Consider the following 24,617-nt stretch of genomic DNA (forward strand, 5'->3'; position numbering starts at 1 on the left):
ACCTGGCTAAAGTCTCTGGTACGTAATTATAAGGTCCAGCACTGTCCACCTGGCTAAAGTCCTTGGTATGTAATTCTGAGGTCCAGCACTGTCCATCTGGCTAAAGTCCCTGGTACGTAATTATAAGGTCCAGCACTGTCCACCTGGCTTAAGTCCTTGGTACGTAATTCTGAGGTCCAGCACTGTCCACCTGGCTTAAGTCTCTGGTACCTAATCATAAGGTCCAGCACTGTCCACCTGGCTAAAGTCCTTGGTACGTAATTCTGAGGTCCAGCACTGTCCACCTGGCTAAAGTCCATAGTACGTAATTATTAGGTCAAGCACTGTCCACCTGGCTAAAGTCCATGTTACGTAATTATGAGGTCCAGCACTGTCCACCTGGCTAAAGTCCTTGGTACGTAATTATAAGGTCCAGCACTGTCCACCTGGCTAAAGTCCATGGTACGTAATTATAAGGTCCAGCACTGTCCCACCTGGCTAAAGTCATTGGTACGTAATTATGAGGTCCAGCACTGTCCACCTGGCTAAAGTCCCTGGTATGTAATTATGAGGTCCAGCACTGTCCACCTGGCTAAAGTCCCTGGTACGTAATTATGAGGTCCAGCACTGTCCACCTGGCTAAAGTCCCTGGTACATAATTATGAGGTCCAGCACTGTCCACCTGGCTAAAGTCCCTGGTACGTTATTATGAGGTCCAGCACTGTCCACCTGGCTAAAGTCCATGGTACGTTATTATAAGGTCCAGCACTGTCCACCTGGCTAAAGTCCATGGTACGTAATTATAAGGTCCAGCACTGTCCACCTGACTAAAGTCATTGGTACGTAATTATGAGGTCCAGCACTGTCCACCTGACTAAAGTCCATGGTACGTAATTATAAGGTCCAGCACTGTCCACCTGGCTAAAGTCCTTGGTACGTAATTATGAGGTCCAGCACTGTCCACCTGGCTAAAGTCCCTGGTACGTAATTATAAGGTCCAGCACTGTCAACCTGGCTAAAGTCCTTGGTACGTAATTATAAGGTCCAGCACTGTCCACCTGGCTAAAGTCCCTGGTACGTAATTATAAGGTCCAGCACTGTCCACCTGGCTAAAGTCCCTGGTACGTAATTATAAGGTCCAGCACTGTCCACCTGACTAAAGTCCTTGGTACGTAATTATGAGGTTCAGCACTGTCCACCTGGCTAAAGTCCATTGTATGTTATTATGAGGTTCAGCACTGTCCACCTGGCTAAAGTCCCATTGTATGTTATTATGAGGTCCAGCACTGTCCACCTGGCTAAAGTCCCTGGTACGTAATTATGAGGTCCAGCACTGTCCACCTGGCCAAAGTCCCTGGTACATAATTATGAGGTCCAGCACTGTCCACCTGGCTAAAGTCCATAGGTACGTAATTATTAGGTCCAGCACTGTCCACCTGGCTAAAGTCCATGTTACGTAATTATGAGGCCCAGCACTGTCCACCTGGCTAAAGTCCTTGGTACGTAATTATAAGGTCCAGCACTGTCCACCTGGCTAAAGTCCATGGTACGTAATTATAAGGTCCAGCACTGTCCACCTGGCTAAAGTCATTGGTACATAATTATGAGGTCCAGCACTGTCCACCTGGCTAAAATCCCTGGTATGTAATTATGAGGTCCAGCACTGTCCACCTGGCTAAAGTCCCTGGTACGTAATTATGAGGTCCAGCACTGTCCACCTCGCTAAAGTCCCTGGTACATAATTATGAGGTCCAGCACTGTCCACCTGGCTAAAGTCCTTGGTACGTAATTATGAGGTCCAGCACTGTCCACCTGGCTAAAGTCCCTGGTACGTAATTATAAGGTCCAGCACTTTCCACCTGGCTAAAGTCATTGGTACGTAATTATAAGGTCCAGCACTGTCCACCTGGCTAAAGTCCCTGGTACGTAATTATAAGGTCCAGCACTGTCCCCCTGACTAAAGTCCTTGGTACGTAATTATGAGGTTCAGCACTGTCCACCTCGCTAAAGTCCCTGGTACGTAATTATAAGGTCCAGCACTTTCCACCTGGCTAAAGTCCTTGGTACGTAATTATAAGGTCCAGCACTGTCCACCTGGCTAAAGTCCCTGGTACGTAATTATAAGGTCCAGCACTGTCCAACTGGCTAAAGACCCTTGTACGTAATTATAAGGTCCAGCACTGTCCACCTGACTAAAGTCCTTGGTACCTAATTATAAGGTCCAGCACTGTCCACCTGGCTAAAGTCCTTGGTACGTAATTATGAGGTCCAGCACTGTCCACCTGGCTAAAGTCCCTGGTACGTAATTATAAGGTCCAGCACTTTCCACCTGGCTAAAGTCATTGGTACGTAATTATAAGGTCCAGCACTGTCCACCTGGCTAAAGTCCCTGGTAGGTAATTATAAGGTCCAGCACTGTCCACCTGGCTAAAGTCATTGGTACGTAATTATAAGGTCCAGCACTTTCCACCTGGCTAAAGTCATTGGTACGTAATTATGAGGTTCAGTACTGTCCACCTGGCTAAAGTCCCTGGTACGTAATTATAAGGTCCAGCACTGTCCACCTGGCTAAAGTCATTGGTACGTAATTATAAGGTCCAGCACTGTCCACCTGGCTAAAGTCCCTGGTACCTAATTATAAGATCCAGCACTGTCCATCTGGCTAAAGTCCCTGGTATGTAATTATAAGGTCCAGCATTGTCCACCTGACTGTCCCTGATACGTAATTATAAGGTCCAGCACTGTCCACCTGGCTAAAGTCCCTGGTATGTAATGATAAGGTCCACCACTGTCCACCTGACTGTCCCTGGTATGTAATGATAAGGTCCAGCACTGTCCACCTGGCTAAAGTCCCTGGTATGTAATGATAAGGTCCACCACTGTCCACCTGACTGTCCCTGATACGTAATTATAAGGTCCAGTACTGTCCACCTGGCTAAAGTCCCTGGTATGTAATTATAAGGTCCACCACTGTCCACCTGACTGTCCCTGGTATGTAATGATAAGGTCCAGCACTGTCCACCTGGCTAAAGTCCCTGGTACGTAATTATAAGGTCCAGCACTGTCTACCTGGCTAAAGTCCCTGGTACATAATTATAAGTTCAAGCACTGTCCACCTGGCTAAAGTCCTTGGTACCTAATCATAAGTTCCAGCACTGTCCACCTGGCTAAAGTCATTGGTACCTAATCATAAGGTCCAGCACTGTCCACCTGGCTAAAGTCCCTGGTACCTAATCATAAGGTCCAGCACTGTCCACCTGGCTAAAGTCCTTGGTATGTAATTATAAGGTCCAGCACTGTCCTTCTGGCTAAAGTCATTGGTACCTAATCATAAGGTCCAACACTGTCCACCTGGCTAAAGTCCTTGGTACGTAATTATAAGGTCCAGCACTGTCCACCTGGCTAAAGTCATTGGTACGTAATTATAAGGTCCAGCACTGTCCACCTGGCTAAAGTCCATTGGTACCTAATCATAAGGTCCACACTGTCCACCTGGCTAAAGTCCTGGTACGTAATTATAAGGTCCAGCACTGTCCACCTGGCTAAAGTCCTTGGTATGTAATTATAAGGTCCAGCACTGTCCTTCTGGCTAAAGTCATTGGTACGTAATTATAAGGTCCAGCACTGTCCACCTGGCTAAAGTCCTTGGTACGTAATTATAAGGTCCAGCACTGTCCACCTGGCTAAAGTCCCTGGTACGTAATTATAAGGTCCAGCACTGTCCACCTGGCTAAAGTCCTTGGTACGTAATTATAAGGTCCAGCACTGTCCACCTGGCTAAAGTCCCTGGTACGTAATTATAAGGTCCAGCACTGTCCACCTGGCTAAAGTCCCTGGTACGTAATTATAAGGTCCAGCACTGTCCACCTGGCTAAAGTCCTTGGTACGTAATTATAAGGTCCAGCACTGTCCACCTGGCTAAAGTCCCCTGGTACGTAATTATAAGGTCCAGCACTGTCCATCTGGCTAAAGTCCTGGTACGTAATTATAAGGTCCAGCACTGTCCACCTGGCTAAAGTCCATGGTACGTAATTATGAGGTCCAGCACTGTCCACCTGGCTAAAGTCCCTGGTACGTAATTATAAGGTCCAGCACTGTCCACCTGGCTAAAGTCCTTGGTACGTAATTATGAGGTCCAGCACTGTCCACCTGGCTAAAGTCCCTGGTACGTAATTATAAGGTCCAGCACTGTCCACCTGGCTAAAGTCCCTGGTACGTAATTATAAGGTCCAGCACTGTCCACCTGGCTAAAGTCCCTGGTACGTAATTATGAGGTCCAGCACTGTCCACCTGGCTAAAGTCCCTGGTACGTAATTATGAGGTCCAGCACTGTCCACCTGGCTAAAGTCCCTGGTACGTAATTATGAGGTCCAGCACTGTCCACCTGGCTAAAGTCCCTGGTACGTAATTATATGAGGTCCAGCACTGTCCACCTGGCTAAAGTCCCTGGTACGTTAATTATGAGGTCCAGCACTGTCCACCTGGCTAAAGTCCATGGTACGTAATTATAAGGTCCAGCACTGTCCACCTGGCTAAAGTCCATGGTACGTAATTATAAGGTCCAGCACTGTCCACCTGGCTAAAGTCATTGGTACGTAATTATGAGGTCCAGCACTGTCCACCTGGCTAAAGTCCCTGGTACGTAATTATAAGGTCCAGCACTGTCCACCTGACTAAAGTCCTTGGTACGTAATTATGAGGTCAGCACTGTCCACCTGGCTAAAGTCCCGGTACGTAATTATAAGGTCCAGCACTGTCCACCTGGCTAAAGTCCCTGGTACGTAATTATAAGGTCCAGCACTGTCCACCTGGCTAAAGTCCCTGGTACGTAATTATAAGGTCCAGCACTGTCCACCTGGCTAAAGTCCCTGGTACGTAATTATAAGGTCCAGCACTGTCCACCTGACTAAAGTCCTTGGTACGTAATTATGAGGTTCAGCACTGTCCACCTGGCTAAAGTCCCATTGTATGTAATTATGAGGTCCAGCACTGTCCACCTGGCTAAAGTCCCATTGGTACGTAATTATAAGGTCCAGCACTGTCCACCTGGCTAAAGTCCCTGGTACGTAATTATAAGGTCCAGCACTGTCCACCTGGCTAAAGTCCTTGGTACGTAATTATGAGGTCCAGCACTGTCCACCTGGCTAAAGTCCATGGTACGTAATTATTAGGTCCAGCACTGTCCACCTGGCTAAAGTCCATGGTACGTAATTATGAGGCCCAGCACTGTCCACCTGGCTAAAGTCATTGGTACGTAATTATAAGGTCCAGCACTGTCCACCTGGCTAAAGTCCATGGTACGTAATTATAAGGTCCAGCACTGTCCACCTGGCTAAAGTCATTGGTACATAATTATGAGGTCCAGCACTGTCCACCTGGCTAAAATCCCTGGTATGTAATTATGAGGTCCAGCACTGTCCACCTGGCTAAAGTCCCTGGTACGTAATTATGAGGTCCAGCACTGTCCACCTCGCTAAAGTCCCTGGTACATAATTATGAGGTCCAGCACTGTCCACCTGGCTAAAGTCCTTGGTACGTAATTATGAGGTCCAGCACTGTCCACCTGGCTAAAGTCCCTGGTACGTAATTATAAGGTCCAGCACTTTCCACCTGGCTAAAGTCATTGGTACGTAATTATAAGGTCCAGCACTGTCCACCTGGCTAAAGTCCCTGGTACGTAATTATAAGGTCCAGCACTGTCCACCTGGCTAAAGTCCTTGGTACGTAATTATGAGGTCCAGCACTGTCCACCTGGCTAAAGTCCCTGGTACGTAATTATAAGGTCCAGCACTGTCCACCTGGCTAAAGTCCTTGGTACGTAATTATAAGGTCCAGCACTGTCCACCTGGCTAAAGTACCTGGTACGTAATTATAATGTCCAGCACTGTCCACCTGGCTAAAGACCCTTGTACGTAATTATAAGGTCCAGCACTGTCCACCTGACTAAAGTCCTTGGTACCGTAATTATAAGGTCCAGCACTGTCCACCTGGCTAAAGTCCTTGGTACGTAATTATGAGGTCCAGCACTGTCCACCTGGCTAAAGTCCCTGGTACGTAATTATAAGGTCCAGCACTGTCCACCTGGCTAAAGTCATTGGTACGTAATTATAAGGTCCAGCACTGTCCACCTGGCTAAAGTCCCTGGTACGTAATTATAAGGTCCAGCACTGTCCACCTGGCTAAAGTCATTGGTACGTAATTATAAGGTCCAGCACTTTCCACCTGGATAAAGTCATTGGTACGTAATTATGAGGTTCAGTACTGTCCACCTGGCTAAAGTCCCTGGTACGTAATTATAAGGTCCAGCACTGTCCACCTGGCTAAAGTCATTGGTACGTAATTATAAGGTCCAGCACTGTCCACCTGGCTAAAGTCCCTGGTACGTAATTATAAGATCCAGCACTGTCCATCTGGCTAAAGTCCCTGGTATGTAATTATAAGGTCCAGCATTGTCCACCTGACTGTCCCTGATACGTAATTATAAGGTCCAGCACTGTCCACCTGGCTAAAGTCCCTGGTATGTAATGATAAGGTCCACCACTGTCCACCTGACTGTCCCTGGTATGTAATGATAAGGTCCAGCACTGTCCACCTGGCTAAAGTCCCTGGTATGTAATGATAAGGTCCACCACTGTCCACCTGACTGTCCCTGATACGTAATTATAAGGTCCAGTACTGTCCACCTGGCTAAAGTCCCTGGTATGTAATTATAAGGTCCACCACTGTCCACCTGACTGTCCCTGGTATGTAATGATAAGGTCCAGCACTGTCCACCTGGCTAAAGTCCCTGGTACGTAATTATAAGGTCCAGCACTGTCTACCTGGCTAAAGTCCCTGGTACATAATTATAAGTTCAAGCACTGTCCACCTGGCTAAAGTCCTTGGTACCTAATCATAAGTTCCAGCACTGTCCACCTGGCTAAAGTCATTGGTACCTAATCATAAGGTCCAGCACTGTCCACCTGGCTAAAGTCCCTGGTACCTAATCATAAGGTCAAGCACTGTCCACCTGGCTAAAGTCCTTGGTATGTAATTATAAGGTCCAGCACTGTCCTTCTGGCTAAAGTCATTGGTACCTAATCATAAGGTCCAACACTGTCCACCTGGCTAAAGTCCCTGGTACCTAATCATAAGGTCCAGCACTGTCCACCTGGCTAAAGTCCTTGGTACGTAATTATAAGGTCCAGCACTGTCCACCTGGCTAAAGTCCCTGGTACGTAATTATAAGGTCCAGCACTGTCCACCTGGCTAAAGTCCCTGGTACGTAATTATAAGGTCCAGCACTGTCCCTGGCTAAAGTCCTTGTACTAATATAAGTCCAGCACTGTCCACCTGGCTAAAGTCCCTGGTACGTAATTATAAGGTCCAGCACTGTCCACCTGGCTAAAGTCCCTGGTACGTAATTATAAGGTCCAGCACTGTCCACCTGGCTAAAGTCCCTGGTACGTAATTATAAGGTCCAGCACTGTCCACCTGGCTAAAGTCCATTGGTACGTAATTATGAGGTCCAGCACTGTCCACCTGGCTAAAGTCCATGGTACGTAATTATAAGGTCCAGCACTGTCCACCTGGCTAAAGTCCTTGGTACGTAATTATGAGGTCCAGCACTGTCCACCTGGCTAAAGTCCCTGGTACGTAATTATAAGGTCCAGCACTGTCCACCTGGCTAAAGTCCTTGGTACGTAATTATAAGGTCCAGCACTGTCCACCTGGCTAAAGTCCCTGGTACGTAATTATAAGGTCCAGCACTGTCCACCTGGCTAAAGTCCCTGGTACGTAATTATAAGGTCCAGCACTGTCCACCTGGCTAAAGTCCTTGGTACGTAATTATGAGGTCCAGCACTGTCCACCTGGCTAAAGTCCCATTGGTATGTTAATTATTGAGGTCCAGCACTGTCCACCTGGCTAAAGTCCCTGGTACGTAATTATGAGGTCCAGCACTGTCCACCTGGCTAAAGTCCCTGGTACGTAATTATGAGGTCCAGCACTGTCCACCTGGCTAAAGTCCATAGTACGTAATTATTAGGTCCAGCACTGTCCACCTGGCTAAAGTCCATGGTACGTAATTATGAGGTCCAGCACTGTCCACCTGGCTAAAGTCCTTGGTACGTAATTATAAGGTCCAGCACTGTCCACCTGGCTAAAGTCCATGGTACGTAATTATAAGGTCCAGCACTGTCCACCTGGCTAAAGTCATTGGTACGTAATTATGAGGTCCAGCACTGTCCACCTGGCTAAAGTCCCTGGTACGTAATTATTAGGTCCAGCACTGTCCACCTGGCTAAAGTCCTTGGTACGTAATTATGAGGTCCAGCACTGTCCACCTCGCTAAAGTCCCTGGTACATAATTATGAGGTCCAGCACTGTCCACCTGGCTAAAGTCCCTGGTACGTAATTATAAGGTCCAGCACTGTCCACCTGGCTAAAGTCCTTGGTACGTAATTATAAGGTCCAGCACTTTCCACCTGGCTAAAGTCTCTGGTACGTAATTATAAGGTCCAGCACTGTCCACCTGGCTAAAGTCCTTGGTATGTAATTCTAGGTCCAGCACTGTCCACCTGGCTAAAGTCCTTGGTACGTAATTATGAGGTCCAGCACTGTCCACCTGGCTAAAGTCCCTGGTACGTAATTATAAGGTCCAGCACTGTCCACCTGGCTAAAGTCCTTGGTACGTAATTATAAGGTCCAGCACTGTCCACCTGGCTAAAGTCCCTGGTACGTAATTATAAGGTCCAGCACTGTCCACCTGGCTAAAGTCCTTGGTACGTAATTATAAGGTCCAGCACTGTCCACCTGGCTAAAGTCCTTGGTACGTAATTATGAGGTCCAGCACTGTCCACCTGGCTAAAGTCCCTGGTACGTAATTATAAGGTCCAGCACTGTCCACCTGGCTAAAGTCCCTGGTACGTAATTATAAGGTCCAGCACTGTCCACCTGGCTAAAGTCCCTGGTACGTAATTATAAGGTCCAGCACTGTCCACCTGGCTAAAGTCCTTGGTACGTAATTATAAGGTCCAGCACTTTCCACCTGGCTAAAGTCTCTGGTACGTAATTATAAGGTCCTTTCCACCTGGCTAAAGTCCCTGGTACGTAATTATAAGGTCCAGCACTGTCCACCTGGCTAAAGTCATTGGTACGTAATTATAAGGTCCAGCACTGTCCACCTGGCTAAAGTCCCTGGTACGTAATTATAAGGTCCAGCACTGTCCACCTGGCTAAAGTCCCTGGTACGTAATTATAAGGTCCAGCACTGTCCACCTGGCTAAAGTCCCTGGTACGTAATTATAAGGTCCAGCACTGTCCACCTGGCTAAAGTCCCTGGTACGTAATTATAAGGTCCAGCACTGTCCACCTGGCTAAAGTCCCTGGTAGTAATTATAAGGTCCAGCACTGTCCACCTGGCTAAAGTCCCTGGTACGTAATTATAAGGTCCAGCACTGTCCACCTGGCTAAAGTCCCTGGTACGTAATTATAAGGTCCAGCACTGTCCACCTGGCTAAAGTCCCTGGTACGTAATTATAAGGTCCAGCACTGTCCACCTGGCTAAAGTCCCTGGTACGTAATTATAAGGTCCAGCACTGTCCACCTGGCTAAAGTCCATTGGTACGTAATTATAAGGTCCAGCACTGTCCACCTGGCTAAAGTCCCTGGTACGTAATTATAAGGTCCAGCACTGTCCACCTGGCTAAAGTCTTGGTACGTAATTATAAGGTCCAGCACTGTCCACCTGGCTAAAGTCCTTGGTACGTAATTATAAGGTCCAGCACTGTCCACCTGGCTAAAGTCCCTGGTACGTAATTATAAGGTCCAGCACTGTCCACCTGGCTAAAGTCCCTGGTACGTAATTATAAGGTCCAGCACTGTCCACCTGGCTAAAGTCCTTGGTACGTAATTATAAGGTCCAGCACTGTCCATCTGGCTAAAGTCCCTGGTACGTAATTATAAGGTCCAGCACTGTCCACCTGGCTAAAGTCCCTGGTACGTAATTATAAGGTCCAGCACTGTCCACCTGGCTAAAGTCCCTGGTACGTAATTATAAGGTCCAGCACTGTCCACCTGGCTAAAGTCCCTGGTACGTAATTATAAGGTCCAGCACTGTCCACCTGGCTAAAGTCCCTGGTATGTAATTATAAGGTCCAGCACTGTCCACCTGGCTAAAGTCCCTGGTACGTAATTATAAGGTCCAGCACTGTCCACCTGGCTAAAGTCCCTGGTACGTAATTATAAGGTCCAGCACTGTCCACCTGGCTAAAGTCCCTGGTACGTAATTATAAGGTCCAGCACTGTCCACCTGGCTAAAGTCCTTGGTACGTAATTATAAGGTCCAGCACTGTCCACCTGGCTAAAGTCCCTGGTACCTAATTATAAGGTCCAGCACTGTCCACCTGGCTAAAGTCCTTGGTAAGTAATTATAAGGTCCAGCACTGTCCACCTGGCTAAAGTCCCTGGTACGTAATTATAAGGTCCAGCACTGTCCACCTGGCTAAAGTCCTTGGTACATAATTATAAGGTCCAGCACTGTCCACCTGGCTAAAGTCCCTGGTACGTAATTATAAGGTCCAGCACTGTCCACCTGGCTAAAGTCCTTGGTACGTAATTATAAGGTCCAGCACTGTCCACCTGGCTAAAGTCCCTGGTACGTAATTATAAGGTCCAGCACTGTCCACCTGGCTAAAGTCCCTGGTACGTAATTATAAGGTCCAGCACTGTCCACCTGGCTAAAGTCCCTGGTACGTAATTATAAGGTCCAGCACTGTCCACCTGGCTAAAGTCCCTGGTACGTAATTATAAGGTCCAGCACTGTCCACCTGGCTAAAGTCCCTGGTACGTAATTATAAGGTCCAGCACTGTCCACCTGGCTAAAGTCCCTGGTACGTAATTATAAGGTCCAGCACTGTCCACCTGGCTAAAGTCCCTGGTACGTAATTATAAGGTCCAGCACTGTCCACCTGGCTAAAGTCCCTGGTACGTAATTATAAGGTCCAGCACTGTCCACCTGGCTAAAGTCCTTGGTACGTAATTCTGAGGTCCAGCACTGTCCACCTGGCTTAAGTCCCTGGTACGTAATTATGAGGTCCAGCACTGTCCACCTGGCTAAAGTCCTTGGTACGTAATTATAAGGTCCAGCACTGTCCACCTGGCTAAAGTACCTGGTACGTAATTTAATGTCCAGCACTGTCCAACTGGCTAAAGTCCCTGGTACATAATTATAAGGTCCAGCACTGTCCACCTGGCTAAAGACCCTTGTACATAATTATAAGGTCCAGCACTGTCCACCTGACTAAAGTCCTTGGTACCTAATTATAAGGTCCAGCACTGTCCACCTGGCTAAAGTCCTTGGTACATAATTATGAGGTCCAGCACTGTCCACCTGGCTAAAGTCCCTGGTATGTAATTATAAGGTCCAGCACTGTCCACCTGGCTAAAGTTCCTGGTACGTAATTATAAGGTCCAGCACTGTCCACCTGGCTAAAGTCCATGGTACGTAATTATAAGGTCCAGCACTTTCCACCTGGCTAAAGTCCCTGGTACGTAATTATAAGGTCCAGCACTGTCCACCTGACTAAAGTCCTTGGTACCTAATTATAAGGTCCAGCACTGTCCACCTGGCTAAAGTCCTTGGTACGTAATTATGAGGTCCAGCACTGTCCACCTGGCTAAAGTCCCTGGTACGTAATTATAAGGTCCAGCACTGTCCACCTGGCTTAAGTTCCTGGTACGTAATTATAAGGTCCAGCACTGTCCACCTGGCTAATGTCCCTGGTACGTAATTATAAGGTCCAGCACTTTCCACCTGGCTAAAGTCCCTGGTACGTAATTGTAAGGTCCAGCACTGTCCACCTGGCTAAAGTCCTTGGTACCTTATTATAAGGTCCAGCACTGTCCACCTGGCTAAAGTCCCTGGTACGTAATTATGAGGTCCAGCACTGTCCACCTGGCTAAAGTCCTTGGTACGTAATTATAAGGTCCAGCACCTTCCACCTGGCTTAAGTCCCTGGTACGTAATTATAAGGTCCAGCACTGTCCACCTGACTGTCCCTGGTATGTAATTATAATGTTTAGCACTGTCCACCTGGCTAAAGACCCATGTACATAATTATAAGGTCCAGCACTGTCCACCTGACTAAAGTCCTTGGTACCTAATTATAAGGTCCAGCACTGTCCACCTGGCTAAAGTCCTTGGTACGTAATTATGAGGTCCAGCACTGTCCACCTGGCTAAAGTCCCTGGTACGTAATTATAAGGTCCAGCACTGTCCACCTGGCTAAAGTCCATGGTACCTAATTATAAGGTCCAGCACTTTCCACCTGGCTAAAGTCCCTGGTCATAATTATAAGGTCCAGCACTGTCCACCTGGCTAAAGTCCTTGGTACCTTATTATAAGGTCCAGCACTGTCCACCTGGCTAAAGTCCCTGGTATCTAATTATGAGGTCCAGCACTGTCCACCTGGCTAGAGTCCTTGGTACGTGATTATGAGGTCCAGAACTGTCCACCTGGCTAAAGTCCCTGGTACGTAATTATAAGGTCCAGCACTGTCCACCTGGCTAAAGTCCCTGGTATCTAATTATAAGGTCTAGCACTGTCTACCTGGCTAAAGACCCTGGTACGTAATTATAAGTCCAGCACTGTCCACCTGGCTAAAGTCCCTGGTGCGTAATTATAAGGTCCAGCACCGTCCACCTGGCTAAAGTTCCTGGTACGTATTTATAAGGTTCAGCACCGTCCACCTTGCTAAAGTCCCTGGTATGTAATTATAAGGTCCAGCACTGTCCACCTGGCTAGAGTCCCTGGCTAAAGTCCCTGGTACGTAATTATATGGTCTAGCACTGTCCACCTGACTGTCCCTGATACGTAATTATAAGATCCAGCACTGTCCATCTGGCTAAAGTCCCTGGTACGTAATTATAAGGTTCAGCACTATCGACTTGGCTAAAGTCCTTGGTACGTCCTGTATAGATTGTGACATTGAGTTATATTAGTGTATGATATTGAGAGTTAAGGTCCCGGTATAGATTGTGACATTGATCTATATTAGTGTATGATATTGAGAGTTAGTGTTCCCTGTATAGATTGTGACATTGAGTTATATTAGTGTATGATATTGAGAGTAAGGGTCCCTGTATAGATTGTAATGTTGAGTTATATTAGTGTATGATATTGAGAGTTAGGATTCCCCGTATAGATTGTGACATTGAGTTATATTAGTGTATGATGTTGAGAGTTAGGGTCCCTGTATAGATTGTAACATTGAGTTATATTAGTGTATGATATTGAGAGTTAGGGTCCCTGTATAGATTGTGACATTGAGTTATATAAGTAATTATATTGAGAGATAGGGTCCCTGTATAGATTGTAAAGTTGAGTTATATTAGTGTATGATATTGAGAGTTAGAGTTCCCTGTATAGATTGTGACATTGAGTTATATCAGTGTATGATATTGAGAGTTAGGGTCCCGGTATAGATTGTAACATTGAGTTATATTAGTGTATGATATTGAGAGTTAGGGTCCCTGTATAGATTGTAATGTTGAGTTATATTAGTGTATGATATTGAAAGTTAGAGTTCCCTGTATAGATTGTGATATTGAGTTATATTAGTGTATGATGTGGAGAGTTAGGGTCCCTGTATAGATTGTAATGTTGAGTTATATTAGTGTATGATATTGAGAGTTAGGATTCCCCGTATAGATTGTGACATTGAGTTATATTAGTGTATGATGTTGAGAGTTAGGGTCCCTGTATAGATTGTAACATTGAGTTATATTAGTGTATGATATTGAGAGTTAGGGTCCCTGTATAGATTGTGACATTGAGTTATATAAGTAATTATATTGAGAGTTAGGGTCCCTGTATAGATTGTAATGTTGAGTTTTATTAGTGTATGATATTGAGAGTTAGGGTCCCTGTATAGATTGTAACATTGAGTTATATTAGTGTATGATATTGAGAGTTAGGGTCCCTGTATAGATTGTGACATTGAGTTATATTAGTGTATGATATTGAGAGTTAAGGTTCCTGTATAGATTGTAACGTTGAGTTTTATTAGTGTATGATATTGAGAGTTAGGGTCCCTGTATAGATTGTGACATTGAGTTATATAAGTAATTATATTGAGAGTTAGGGTCCCTGTATAGATTGTAATGTTGAGTTTTATTAGTGTATGATATTGAGAGTTAGGGTCCCTGTATAGATTGTAACATTGAGTTATATTAGTGTATGATATTGAGAGTTAGGGTCCCTGTATAGATTGTGACATTGAGTTATATTAGTGTATGATATTGAGAGTTAAGGTTCCTGTATAGATTGTAATGTTGTGTTTTATTTATGTATGATATTGAGAGTTAAGGTTCCTGTATAGATTGTGACATTGAGTTATATAAGTAATGATATTGAGAGTTACGGTTCCCTGATAGATTGTAATGTTGAGTTATAATAGTGTATGATATTGAGAGTTAGGGTTCCCTGTATAGATTGTGACATTGAGTTATATTAGTGTATGATATTGAGAGTTAAGGTTCCTGTATAGATTGTGACATTGAGTTATATAAGTAATGATATTGAGAGTTAGGGTTCCCTGTATAGATTGTGACATTGAGTTATATTAGTGTATGATATTGAAAGTTAGGGTTCCCTGTATAGGTTGTGACATTGAGTTATATTAGTGTATGATATTGAGAGTTAGGGTCCCTGTATAAATTGTGACATTGAGTTATATTAGTGTTTGATATTGAGAGTTAGGGTCCCTGTATAGATTGTGACATTGAGTTATATTAGTGTATGATATTGAGAGTTAGGGTCCCTGTATAGATTGTGACATTGAGTTATATTAGTGTATGATATTGAGAGTCAAGGTTCCTGTATAGATTGTGACATTGAGTTATATAAGTTATGATATTGAGAGTTAAGGTTCCTGTATAGATTGTGACATTGATTTATATAAGTAATGATATTGAGAGTTAGGGTCCCTGTATAGATTGTAATGTTGAGTTATATTAGTGTATGATATTGAGAGTTAGGGTCCCTGTATAGATTGTGACATTGAGTTATATTAGTGTATGATATTGAAAATTAGTGTTCCCTGTATAGATTGTGACATTGAGTTATATTAGTGTATGATATTGAGAGTTAGGGTTCCCGGTATAGATTGTGACATTGAGTTATATAAGTAATGATATTGAGAGTTAGGGTTCCCTGTATAGATTATGACATTGAGTTATATTAGTGTATGATATTGAGAGTTAGGGTTCCTGTATAGATTGTGACATTGAGTTATATAAGTAATGATATTGAGAGTTAGGGTTCCCTGTATAGATTGTGACATTGAGTTAAATTAGTGTATGATATTGAGAGTTAGGGTCCGGGTAAAGATTGTGACGATGAGTTATATTAGTGTATGATATTGAGAGTTAGGGTCCCTGTATAGATTGTGACATTGAGTTTTATTAGTGTATGATATTGAGAGTAAGGGTTCCCTGTATAGATTGTGACATTGAGTTATATTAGTGTATGATATTGAGAGTAAGGGTTCCCTTTATTTTATTATCCCTAAAGATTGTGACATTGAGTTATATTAGTAATGATATTGAGAGTTAGTGTTTCCTGTATATAGATTGTGACATTGAGTTATATTAGTGTATGATATTGAGAGTTAGGGTCCCTGTATAGATTGTAATATTGAGTTATATTAGTGTATGATATTGAGAGCTAGGGTTCCCTGTATAGATTGTGACATTGAGTTATATTAGTGTATGATATTGAGAGTTTGGGTTCCCTGTATAGATTGTGACATTAAGTTATATTAGTGTATGATATTGAGAGTTAGGGTTCCTGCATAGATTGTAACATTGAGTTATATCAGTGTATGATATTGAGAGTTAGGGTCCCTGTATAGATTGTAACATTGAGTTATATTAGTGTATGATATTGAGAGTTAGGGTCCCTGTATAGATTGTAATGTTGAGTTATATTAGTGTATGATATTTAAAGTTAGAGTTCCCTGTATAGATTGTGACATTGAGTTATATTAGTGTATGATGTTGAGAGTTAGGGTCCCTGTATAGATTGTAACATTGAGTTATATTAGTGTATGATATTGAGAGTTAGGGTCCCTGTATAGATTGTGACATCGAGTTATATAAGTAATGATATTGAGAGTTAGGGTCCCTGTATAGATTGTAATGTTGAGTTTTATTAGTGTATGATATTGAGAGTTAGGGTCCCTGTATAGATTGTAACATTGAGTTAAATTAGTGTATAGATTGTAATGTTGAGTTTTATTAGTGTATGATATTGAGAGTTAAGGTTCCTGTATAGATTGTGACATTGAGTTATATTAGTGTATGATATTGAGAGTTAAGGTTCCTGTATAGATTGTGACATTGAGTTATATTAGTGTATGATATTGAGAGTTAGGGTCCCTGTATAGATTGTAACATTGAGTTATATTAGTGTATGATATTGAAAGTTAGTGTTCCCTGTATAGATTGTGACATTGAGTTATATAAGTAATGATATTGAGAGTTAGGGTTCCCTGTATAGATTGTGACATTGAGTTATATTAGTGTATGATATTGAAAGTTAGTGTTCCCGGTATAGATTGTGACATTGAGTTATATAAGTAATGATATTGAGAGTTAGGGTTCCCTGTATAGATTGTGACATTGAGTTATATTAGTGTATGATATTGAAAGTTAGTGTTCCCTGTATAGATTGTGACATTGAGTTTTATTAGTGTATGATATTGAGAGTTAGGGTCCCTGTATAGATTGTAATGTTGAGTTATATTAGTGTATGATATTGAGAGTTAGGGTCCCTGTATAGATTGTAATGTTGAGTTATATTAGTGTATGATATTGAGAGTTAGGGTCCGGGTATAGATTGTGACGATGAGTTATATTAGTGTATGATATTAAGAGTTATTATTTTCCAGGACAAAGGGCATCTACGTCAGCCTAATGTACCAGTCGGGGACATTGCTTTGTTAGTGCAGCATGTGGCCAACAACCTGCCGGAAGGTTACCCCGAGTATGAACTAGCCATCTCTTTAGTGGACTTAGTACAAAGCATGTCTTCAATATCATAGCATTGGTGTGAGCCGTGACCTTGTATGACCTCCTGTGATTTACACACTCAGCAGTTTATAAACATATTGTAATTCGTCATATGAAAATTAAATTTGGATGCAAAAATATTTCCATCTAGTTAGAATATTTCAGTTTTGATCAAAACATGTTAGAAGTGTTAATGATTAATGCTGTCTATATAAAAATAGGAAGTGGAGAAGATATTATAAATTCACTTCATATACTAGGCTGAAAAAAATCAGCTTTCTTAATCTACAGGTGTATTATTTATTATGGGAGCAGAAAGATCACTAGTGGTGCGTTTTACTCTTTGTTACTTTACTTTGTTCAAAGGAATCATGTGTTTAGCCTTTATATACCTAAGTCGGCGTATGTTTTTGGTGATAAAACTGATTTGCCATGGTAAATAATGTATTTTTATTGTCTTTGTGTTTTGCACGTAGTTGGAATTCAATTTATCGTAATTAAAAAAGTTCTTTACATTTTGATAAAGTAGAGACTATTTTCTACATATGAATATTTAGCTCACCTGAGACGAAGTCTCAAATGACTTATTCTAATCGCCTTTTGTCCGTCATCTTTCGTCGTAAGTCTGTAAACAGTTTACATTTTCGACTTCTTCTCCGAAACTGCTGAAGCAATTTCAATGATATTTTGCACAAACCTTCTAAGGCATAAGGCCAATCTAAATTGTGTATTGTATGGTCCCCACCCCTCAGGGAGCTGTGGGTGGTAACTGTCATCACTGAGATTAACTCAGTCAATTTTTTTTGTTCTTTGATTTGAATTTACATATTTTTAGCCCACCATCATCAGATGGTGGGCTATTCAAATCGCCCTGCGTCCGTGGTCCGTCGTCCGTCCGTAAACAATGCTTGTTATCACTATTTCTTAAAAACTGCTGCAGGGATTTTGTTCAAACTTCACATGGAGGGTCCCCTTGGTCCATATTTGTGCCATACAGATTTTGAGGCTGATCGGAAAAACAAGATGGCCGCCAGGCAGCCATCTTTGATTTTGGCAGTTGAAGTTTGTTATCGATATTTCTTGAGAACTACTGAAGGGATTTTGTTCAAACTTCACATGGAGGGTACCCTTGGTCCCTAGTTGTGCCATACAGATTTTGAGGCTGATCGGAAAAACAAGATGGCCGCCAGGCAACCATCTTTGATTTTGGCAGTTGAAGTTTGTTATCGATATTTCTTGAGAACTACTGAAGGGATTTTGTTCAAACTTCACATGGAGGGTACCCTTGGTCCCTAGTTGTGCCATACTGATTTTGAGGCTGATCGGAAAAACAAGATGGCCGCCAGGCAGCCATCTTTGATTTTGGCAGTTGAAGTTTGTTATCGATATTTCTTGAGAACTACTGAAGGGATTTTGTTCAAACTTCACATGGAGGGTACCCTTGGTCCCTAGTTGTGCCATACAGATTTTCCGGCTGATCGGGAAAACAAGAGGACCGCCAGGCAGCCATCTTTGATTTTGGCAGTTGAAGTTTGTTATCGATATTTCTTGAGAACTACTGAAGGAATTTTGTTCAAACTTCTCATGGAGGTTACCCTTGGTCCCTATTTGTGCCATACAGATTTTGAGGCTGATAGGAAAAACAGGATGGCCGCCAGGCGGCCATCTTGGATTTTGATAGTTAAAGTTTGATATCCCCATTTCTCAAAAAGTGCTGAAGGGATCTTTCTCAAATTTAATATGTAGGTTCCCCTAGGGCCCTTGTTGTGCATATTGCATTTTTGGACCAATCGGTGAACAAGATTGCCGCCAGGCCGCCATCTTGGATTTCGATAGTTAAAGTTTGTTATGGCTATTTCTCAGATAGTACTGAAGGGATCTGTCTCAAATTTTATATGTAGGTTCCCCTAGGGACCTAGTTGTGCATATTGTGATTTGGGACTGATCGGTCAACAAAATTGCTGCCAGGCAGTCATCTTGGATTTTTATATTCAAAGTTTGTTATCGCTATTTCTCAGAAAGAACTGAAGGGATCTGTCTCAAAATTCATATGTAGGTTCCCCTAGGGCCCTAGTTGTGCATATTGTGATTTGGGACCGATTGATCAACAAGATGGCCGCCAAGGAGTCATCTTGGATTTTGATAGTTGAAGTTTGTTACCGCTATTTCTCAAAAGGTACAGAAGCGATCTGTCTCAAATTTTATATGTAGTATGTTTGAAAAAGTTCAAAAAGTAGAGAAAAGATCCATCTTTCCTTTGTCAGATATAGATCATTCTTTGGTGGGCGCCAAGATCCCTCTGGGATCTCTTGTATGTGTGAACGATATATAAAGCAATGTTTTTTCTCTATGAACCAGATTGTCCTTTTCTGTTGATGTCTTGTCCCAATATACAAATGAGTTACCAAAGAAAAAGTGGAAACCAATGTTGATAAAGGGGAGATAACTTAAGATAGGAAAAACGGACTTTACTGTTAATAAAGGGAATACCATTTTAGGTAGGTTTACTTTCCACAAATTGTCCTTACTGCACAAAAGGGGAAATTTCTCGCCCTCTGGAATTTTATAATCACAGTTGTGAGGTGTGCTTTGTGGTTATATATAAAGGAACACTCTCCAGATAATACAGAAGTGACATGTAGTGTTTCTGTGACTGGTGTTCTATTGTTTACTCATTGCATGTAGTGATTGTGGACTCCTGTTACACGGAGTCTTTGGGGTGAAATGTTTTTAGATGAAAAGTATTTAAATATAAAAGTATTAGGAAGGACTGCTGTTGGTATTGGTAGTGGAGTTTATTTTGCTTAACTTTGCTCAGTTTGTTAACTATACTTGGGGTGTATCTGTGAATTTAATATTTATACGAATATTTGATAAGAACATGAGATTTCATATATAAGTGACATAATTCTGAATTGTTATGTTGTGTTCCAGATGTGCAATATTTTCACACCAGATCATCACAATAAAGCTAAAACTTGATGCACCTTCTGTGTTTGTTTTTTTTTATTGCAATACAGCTGAAGGAAGTGCAAACTCAACAAATTTTGGGTCTATCATGACCAAGGTATGGAATATCAAAAATGACAATGACCTAAAAACACTTATTGTCAATTTAACATTCAAGAGAAATAAATGATACCATGATGATAAGTTATCGAAGGAATGTGAATTAGAAAAAACAACAACTGATAAAAATATAAATAGAATGATGACAATGTATGAAAAATAAAGGGAGGACAAAGAGGACTGCTGTACACCTGTTTTTTCTACATTAAAATATAAATAGCAAAGTTCCATCCATACTAACAGGTAAGACAGGTAAAACGTATAGTAACACAATTCTCAAAACCTAGAAAAAGAACCAGTTTGTTAACCATGAGATGCAGTCGGTTTTAAAATAAAACGACTGCAATCATTTTCCCAATCGTACGACAATTATCTGAACAGGGACATATTGAATAATGTATATGGAGGACAACGCGATCTTTTAACCAATCAAATCCTGATCATTCCCCATTAAAACTGTTATACACCAACGTGGATAGCCTCATGAACTTAAAAGATGAGTTAATAAGTCTTGTTAACAATGAACAATTCGACATCATTGCAATAACCGAATTATTACCAAAAACAGGGAACATGCAACAACTTGAATTCTACACCGAAAGCTATACTTTTAAACTCTTTACCTTTTAAAAACGACATGGAAAGAGGAGTATGCAAATATACCAAAAATAGTATGGACATATCAGCAGTTACCCTACATTTAAAGAATGTTGAGTAAGTTGGAATTGAGATCAAACTTAAGTGTCAACATCTTGGAAAAAAAGCAAACATCACGGCCATTTTCAAAAAGGGATCCAAACAAAAATCAGAACATTCATATCGAAAGTCATGGAAAAAATAGTCAGAGATGCTGTGGTGTACCATATGGAATCAAACAACTTATTTACCACACACCAACACGGCTTTAGAAGCGACCATTCTTGTGTCACGCAGTTAGTCGAAGTCATTGAAAATTGGACAAAAGAACTGGATGCAAAAAAACAAACATTGATATAATATATTTGGACTTTAAAAAGCATTCGACAATGTACCACATCAAAGGTTACTCGTCAAACTTTCAGGATACGGGATAAAGGGAAACGTACAAAGCTGGATTTGTGACTTTCTAACAAATCGTAAACAACGAGTCGTTCTTAAAGGAGAATCATCACACTGGTTAGACGTTACAAGTGGAATCCCTAAAGTGAGTGTGATCGGCCCAACATTGTTCTTGATTTTAATCACTGACCTCCCAGACGTCAAAAACGCAGATTATACTAAGTTATATTCTATTGTGAATAACGACACGGATAGGAGAGCCATGCAGGATGATATAGACAACCTTATGAAATGGTCTGAGGAATGACAATTAAATTTCAATAAGGACAAATGCAAACATTTGCATCTGGGTAGACATACAGACAACCCTCAATATGATATGACACAGGATCCAATTTCAACAGTACTCAAAGAAAAAGATCTAGGTGTAACAATAGATAATCAACTAAAATTCAGCAGCCACATTGAAGTATCAGTAAAAAAGCCAACAAAATACTGTGAGTGATAAAAGAACTTTCAAGTACATCAATAAAGATTCCTTCATCCATCTGTACAAGGCATTAGTTAGACCACACTTAGACTACACCTCTGTGGCATGGACAGTGAATATTATAAAGGACACAGTTGGCATAGAAAACGTGCAAAGACGAGCAACCAGGTTAATCAAATCCATCAGAAGCAAAAATTATACAGCACGACTGATTGACCTCGGCTTACCCTCACTAAAGTACAGAAGACAGAGGGCGGACGTCATTGAAGTGTTTAAAATCCTGGCTAATATTGATCAATAAGAAAAGGATAAATCATTCAGTATTAAATCAAACAAGAGGCCAGAGCAAAAAAAACTATCAATACAATAATTCAGGCTGAATATAAGGAAAACCAGTTTCTCAGAACGAGTTATCAACAACTGGAACACGCTACCTGGAAAATGTGGTCCAATTAGAGACATTAAACCAATTTAAATCCCGACTAAACATTGCCTGGAAAGGGAAAAAAATCTCTCCAAGTTGCTACACCCCAACTCAGCTGCCACTACCGGAAAGGACAAACCAAGTGATGGGTCAGAGAGGCCTCAGGCCTACAAGTTAGACCTCGACGACAGGTAACAGGTAACTAAACACACCCAGGAGAGCGATAAGACCTTCTGGGCCTCTTGTTTAGTACTTCAGTTAACACAGTTTTATTTCATTAGAACTATTTTGACCGAGGATGAAGCCCTCGCCCTCAGTATATTAACGTTCTACTCCACTGTACTCAACTCGTCCGTTTGTCCTAGTTTGCTTATCTATGTTTTTTGTGAAAGAATATTGTTGATTTAATATTGCAATGTAGTTTTTGGTATCCTAGTCCCGACACACATAGTCAGCTAGGTTTTCTTGTCACATATCGTTTGTGTCCTATAGTGACATTGAGTTTTTAAAGTTGTATGGTCTATAACTTTCGCTCTTTTGGTCATAGTGAAAACTGTTTAAGTGTTATACACCTTTTTCTCCGTCTGCCTGAGGTTTAAACTTTCTAATTTTACCACTTTTTATAAAGTTGCAGCACTGGAAGTATCTTTAATTATAAAAGTAAAAAATCTTTTTAACGTGTACACGTGAAAAATAGGCTCGAAAGATGCCGAATCATTCCGAACTCTTCCGAACATCGTCGCGACAATCTCGAAGTAAAACGAGAGTTGTGAAACCAAGAGAAAATATCAACAATTTTTCATAAACAAAATATGTGGTCGACCTCATCAGACTATCTACAAAGAAAATAATGCTCGCACATTACAAAATTGATACACACAACATTTTACGGTAATGTGTAAATTGGATGTTTCAAGTACTCAATATGTAGACATATACTAGCATGATTTGCTCATAAAGGCCAGAAGGAAAACGTAAACAAACACATGTGTGCTTACGCTAGTTACCTGGCTCACCACGTGCAGGTCGTGTCGAACGTCAGTCACGTGATACGATTAGGAATCCGACAAAACCCGAAGTCACTGAACATGGCGGTGATTGAAGGCGCTTTATTCAAAACCAGGAATATATGATTCCTAGATTTCGGCTCTCTTATAGGCCGACATATGCTTTTGGGGAGCTAAATCATCAAGTTACATGTCAATGTTTAAATATCAAATGTTTAAGTTACATATCGTTACAGTGAAATTAGCAGCAATACAACTTTAACCAGTCGTGACTGTTTTCTCCTTTTGATCTACTGGTTATCGGGTATAATCGTACATTACCCCTCACCTACCAGAGAAAAGGTCGGTAAAGTCAATACTATTACCTGTCATAATGGTATCTCAACCAATACTTGATAAAAAGTATGTGAATCATTATAACAAATCTCAAACGAGCGACAATACGATCGATGGAATTACATTATCCGCCAATATTTGGCGTATCTACTTTTCACAGTGAGCATTTTCGTAACTCTTCTAATCGTGCACCATATCTGAATCATCGGTAATCTTCATGGATTTCCGCTGTTAACTCTTAGACTGATGCCGACTTGCCATTCCAGAGGATCGCACACTTCCAATGCATTATTTGATGAAGAAGATGTGCCTTGGGGACTTAAGTCCGTCTTTTTACCAAAGTTTCCAAAAATAACCTGGGATATGTCTCCTTTGAAGGAAGAGTTGCATTCTAGCATTATTGACTCTACGGTTCATCTTGTACTACAATAAAATCCAAGTTGAAGTCGTACATAACCCAGACCACCTCCATACACGTCGCTGCATGTACTTTACTGGATGATTTGGTGGTACTACAAAATTGAAACTTTCACTGCAGCTCAACAAGCATGTGACTACGTTCCTGCTGGATTCATTCCTATAGTTCATAATCTTGATAAAGCCTCACACTGCGGAACACTGGTCTAACAAAAGGCTCCTAAAATTTCATTTTGCCAAGTGTACAGTATAAAACAAAATGACGAGAAACCCAGATGTTCCCGTATGGCTGCAGTAGAAAACAATGAAGTGCTGGTAAATATAACAGCTGGAAAAGATAGTGAGGTTATTGTGGATCTGAATCTCCATGCAAGCATTTATTAAAGCCAGCATAATTTCTGGGCCAATGGAAAGATCATTTGTTGATTTGGATGAACTTTCCAGCGACTGTTTAAGGTATGCATCATTGATGTCGCGTTATTATTCATACATCATGGCGTCACAATGTGTTTTCTGTTCAGGACATTATTAAGAAAATGATGGGGATTAAGTCCCTATCTTTATTTACCTGCTACTTGTGAATGGAGACGACTTAGCATACCTCCTACACAGTTTGTGTATAGTCTAGGCCTTAACTTATGAATGATGGCGGCCCTTGACACACTCCGGAGGATGCATCCTCGCCAAGTCCCGGCAGAAACCATTTACTATTAGTCTGTGTATGGTTACACAACACCCAAAGCGCATTTTACACACAAATCCTTTGACTTTTATTGCGTTTTTACTTGCAGATGTGCTGCAGTTT

The 24,617-nt window shown here is 41.9% G+C and overlaps 1 protein-coding gene across 1 annotated transcript in view; it reads left to right on the forward strand.

Moving 5' to 3' along the window:
• LOC138319836 (rab3 GTPase-activating protein non-catalytic subunit-like) overlaps window positions 1–20,018 on the forward strand; it is a 207,362-nt gene extending 187,344 nt beyond the window's left edge. Inside the window, exon 32 of the mRNA XM_069262967.1 lies at window positions 16,911–20,018. Coding sequence (XP_069119068.1) covers window positions 16,911–17,063 — 153 coding nt within the window. The 3' untranslated portion in view covers window positions 17,064–20,018. The remainder of the gene's footprint in view (window positions 1–16,910) is intronic.
• The last annotated feature ends 4,599 nt before the right edge of the window (window positions 20,019–24,617 follow it).

This window comes from Argopecten irradians, chromosome 3 (assembly GCF_041381155.1).
Source record: "Argopecten irradians isolate NY chromosome 3, Ai_NY, whole genome shotgun sequence".
NCBI lineage: Eukaryota > Metazoa > Mollusca > Bivalvia > Pectinida > Pectinidae > Argopecten > Argopecten irradians.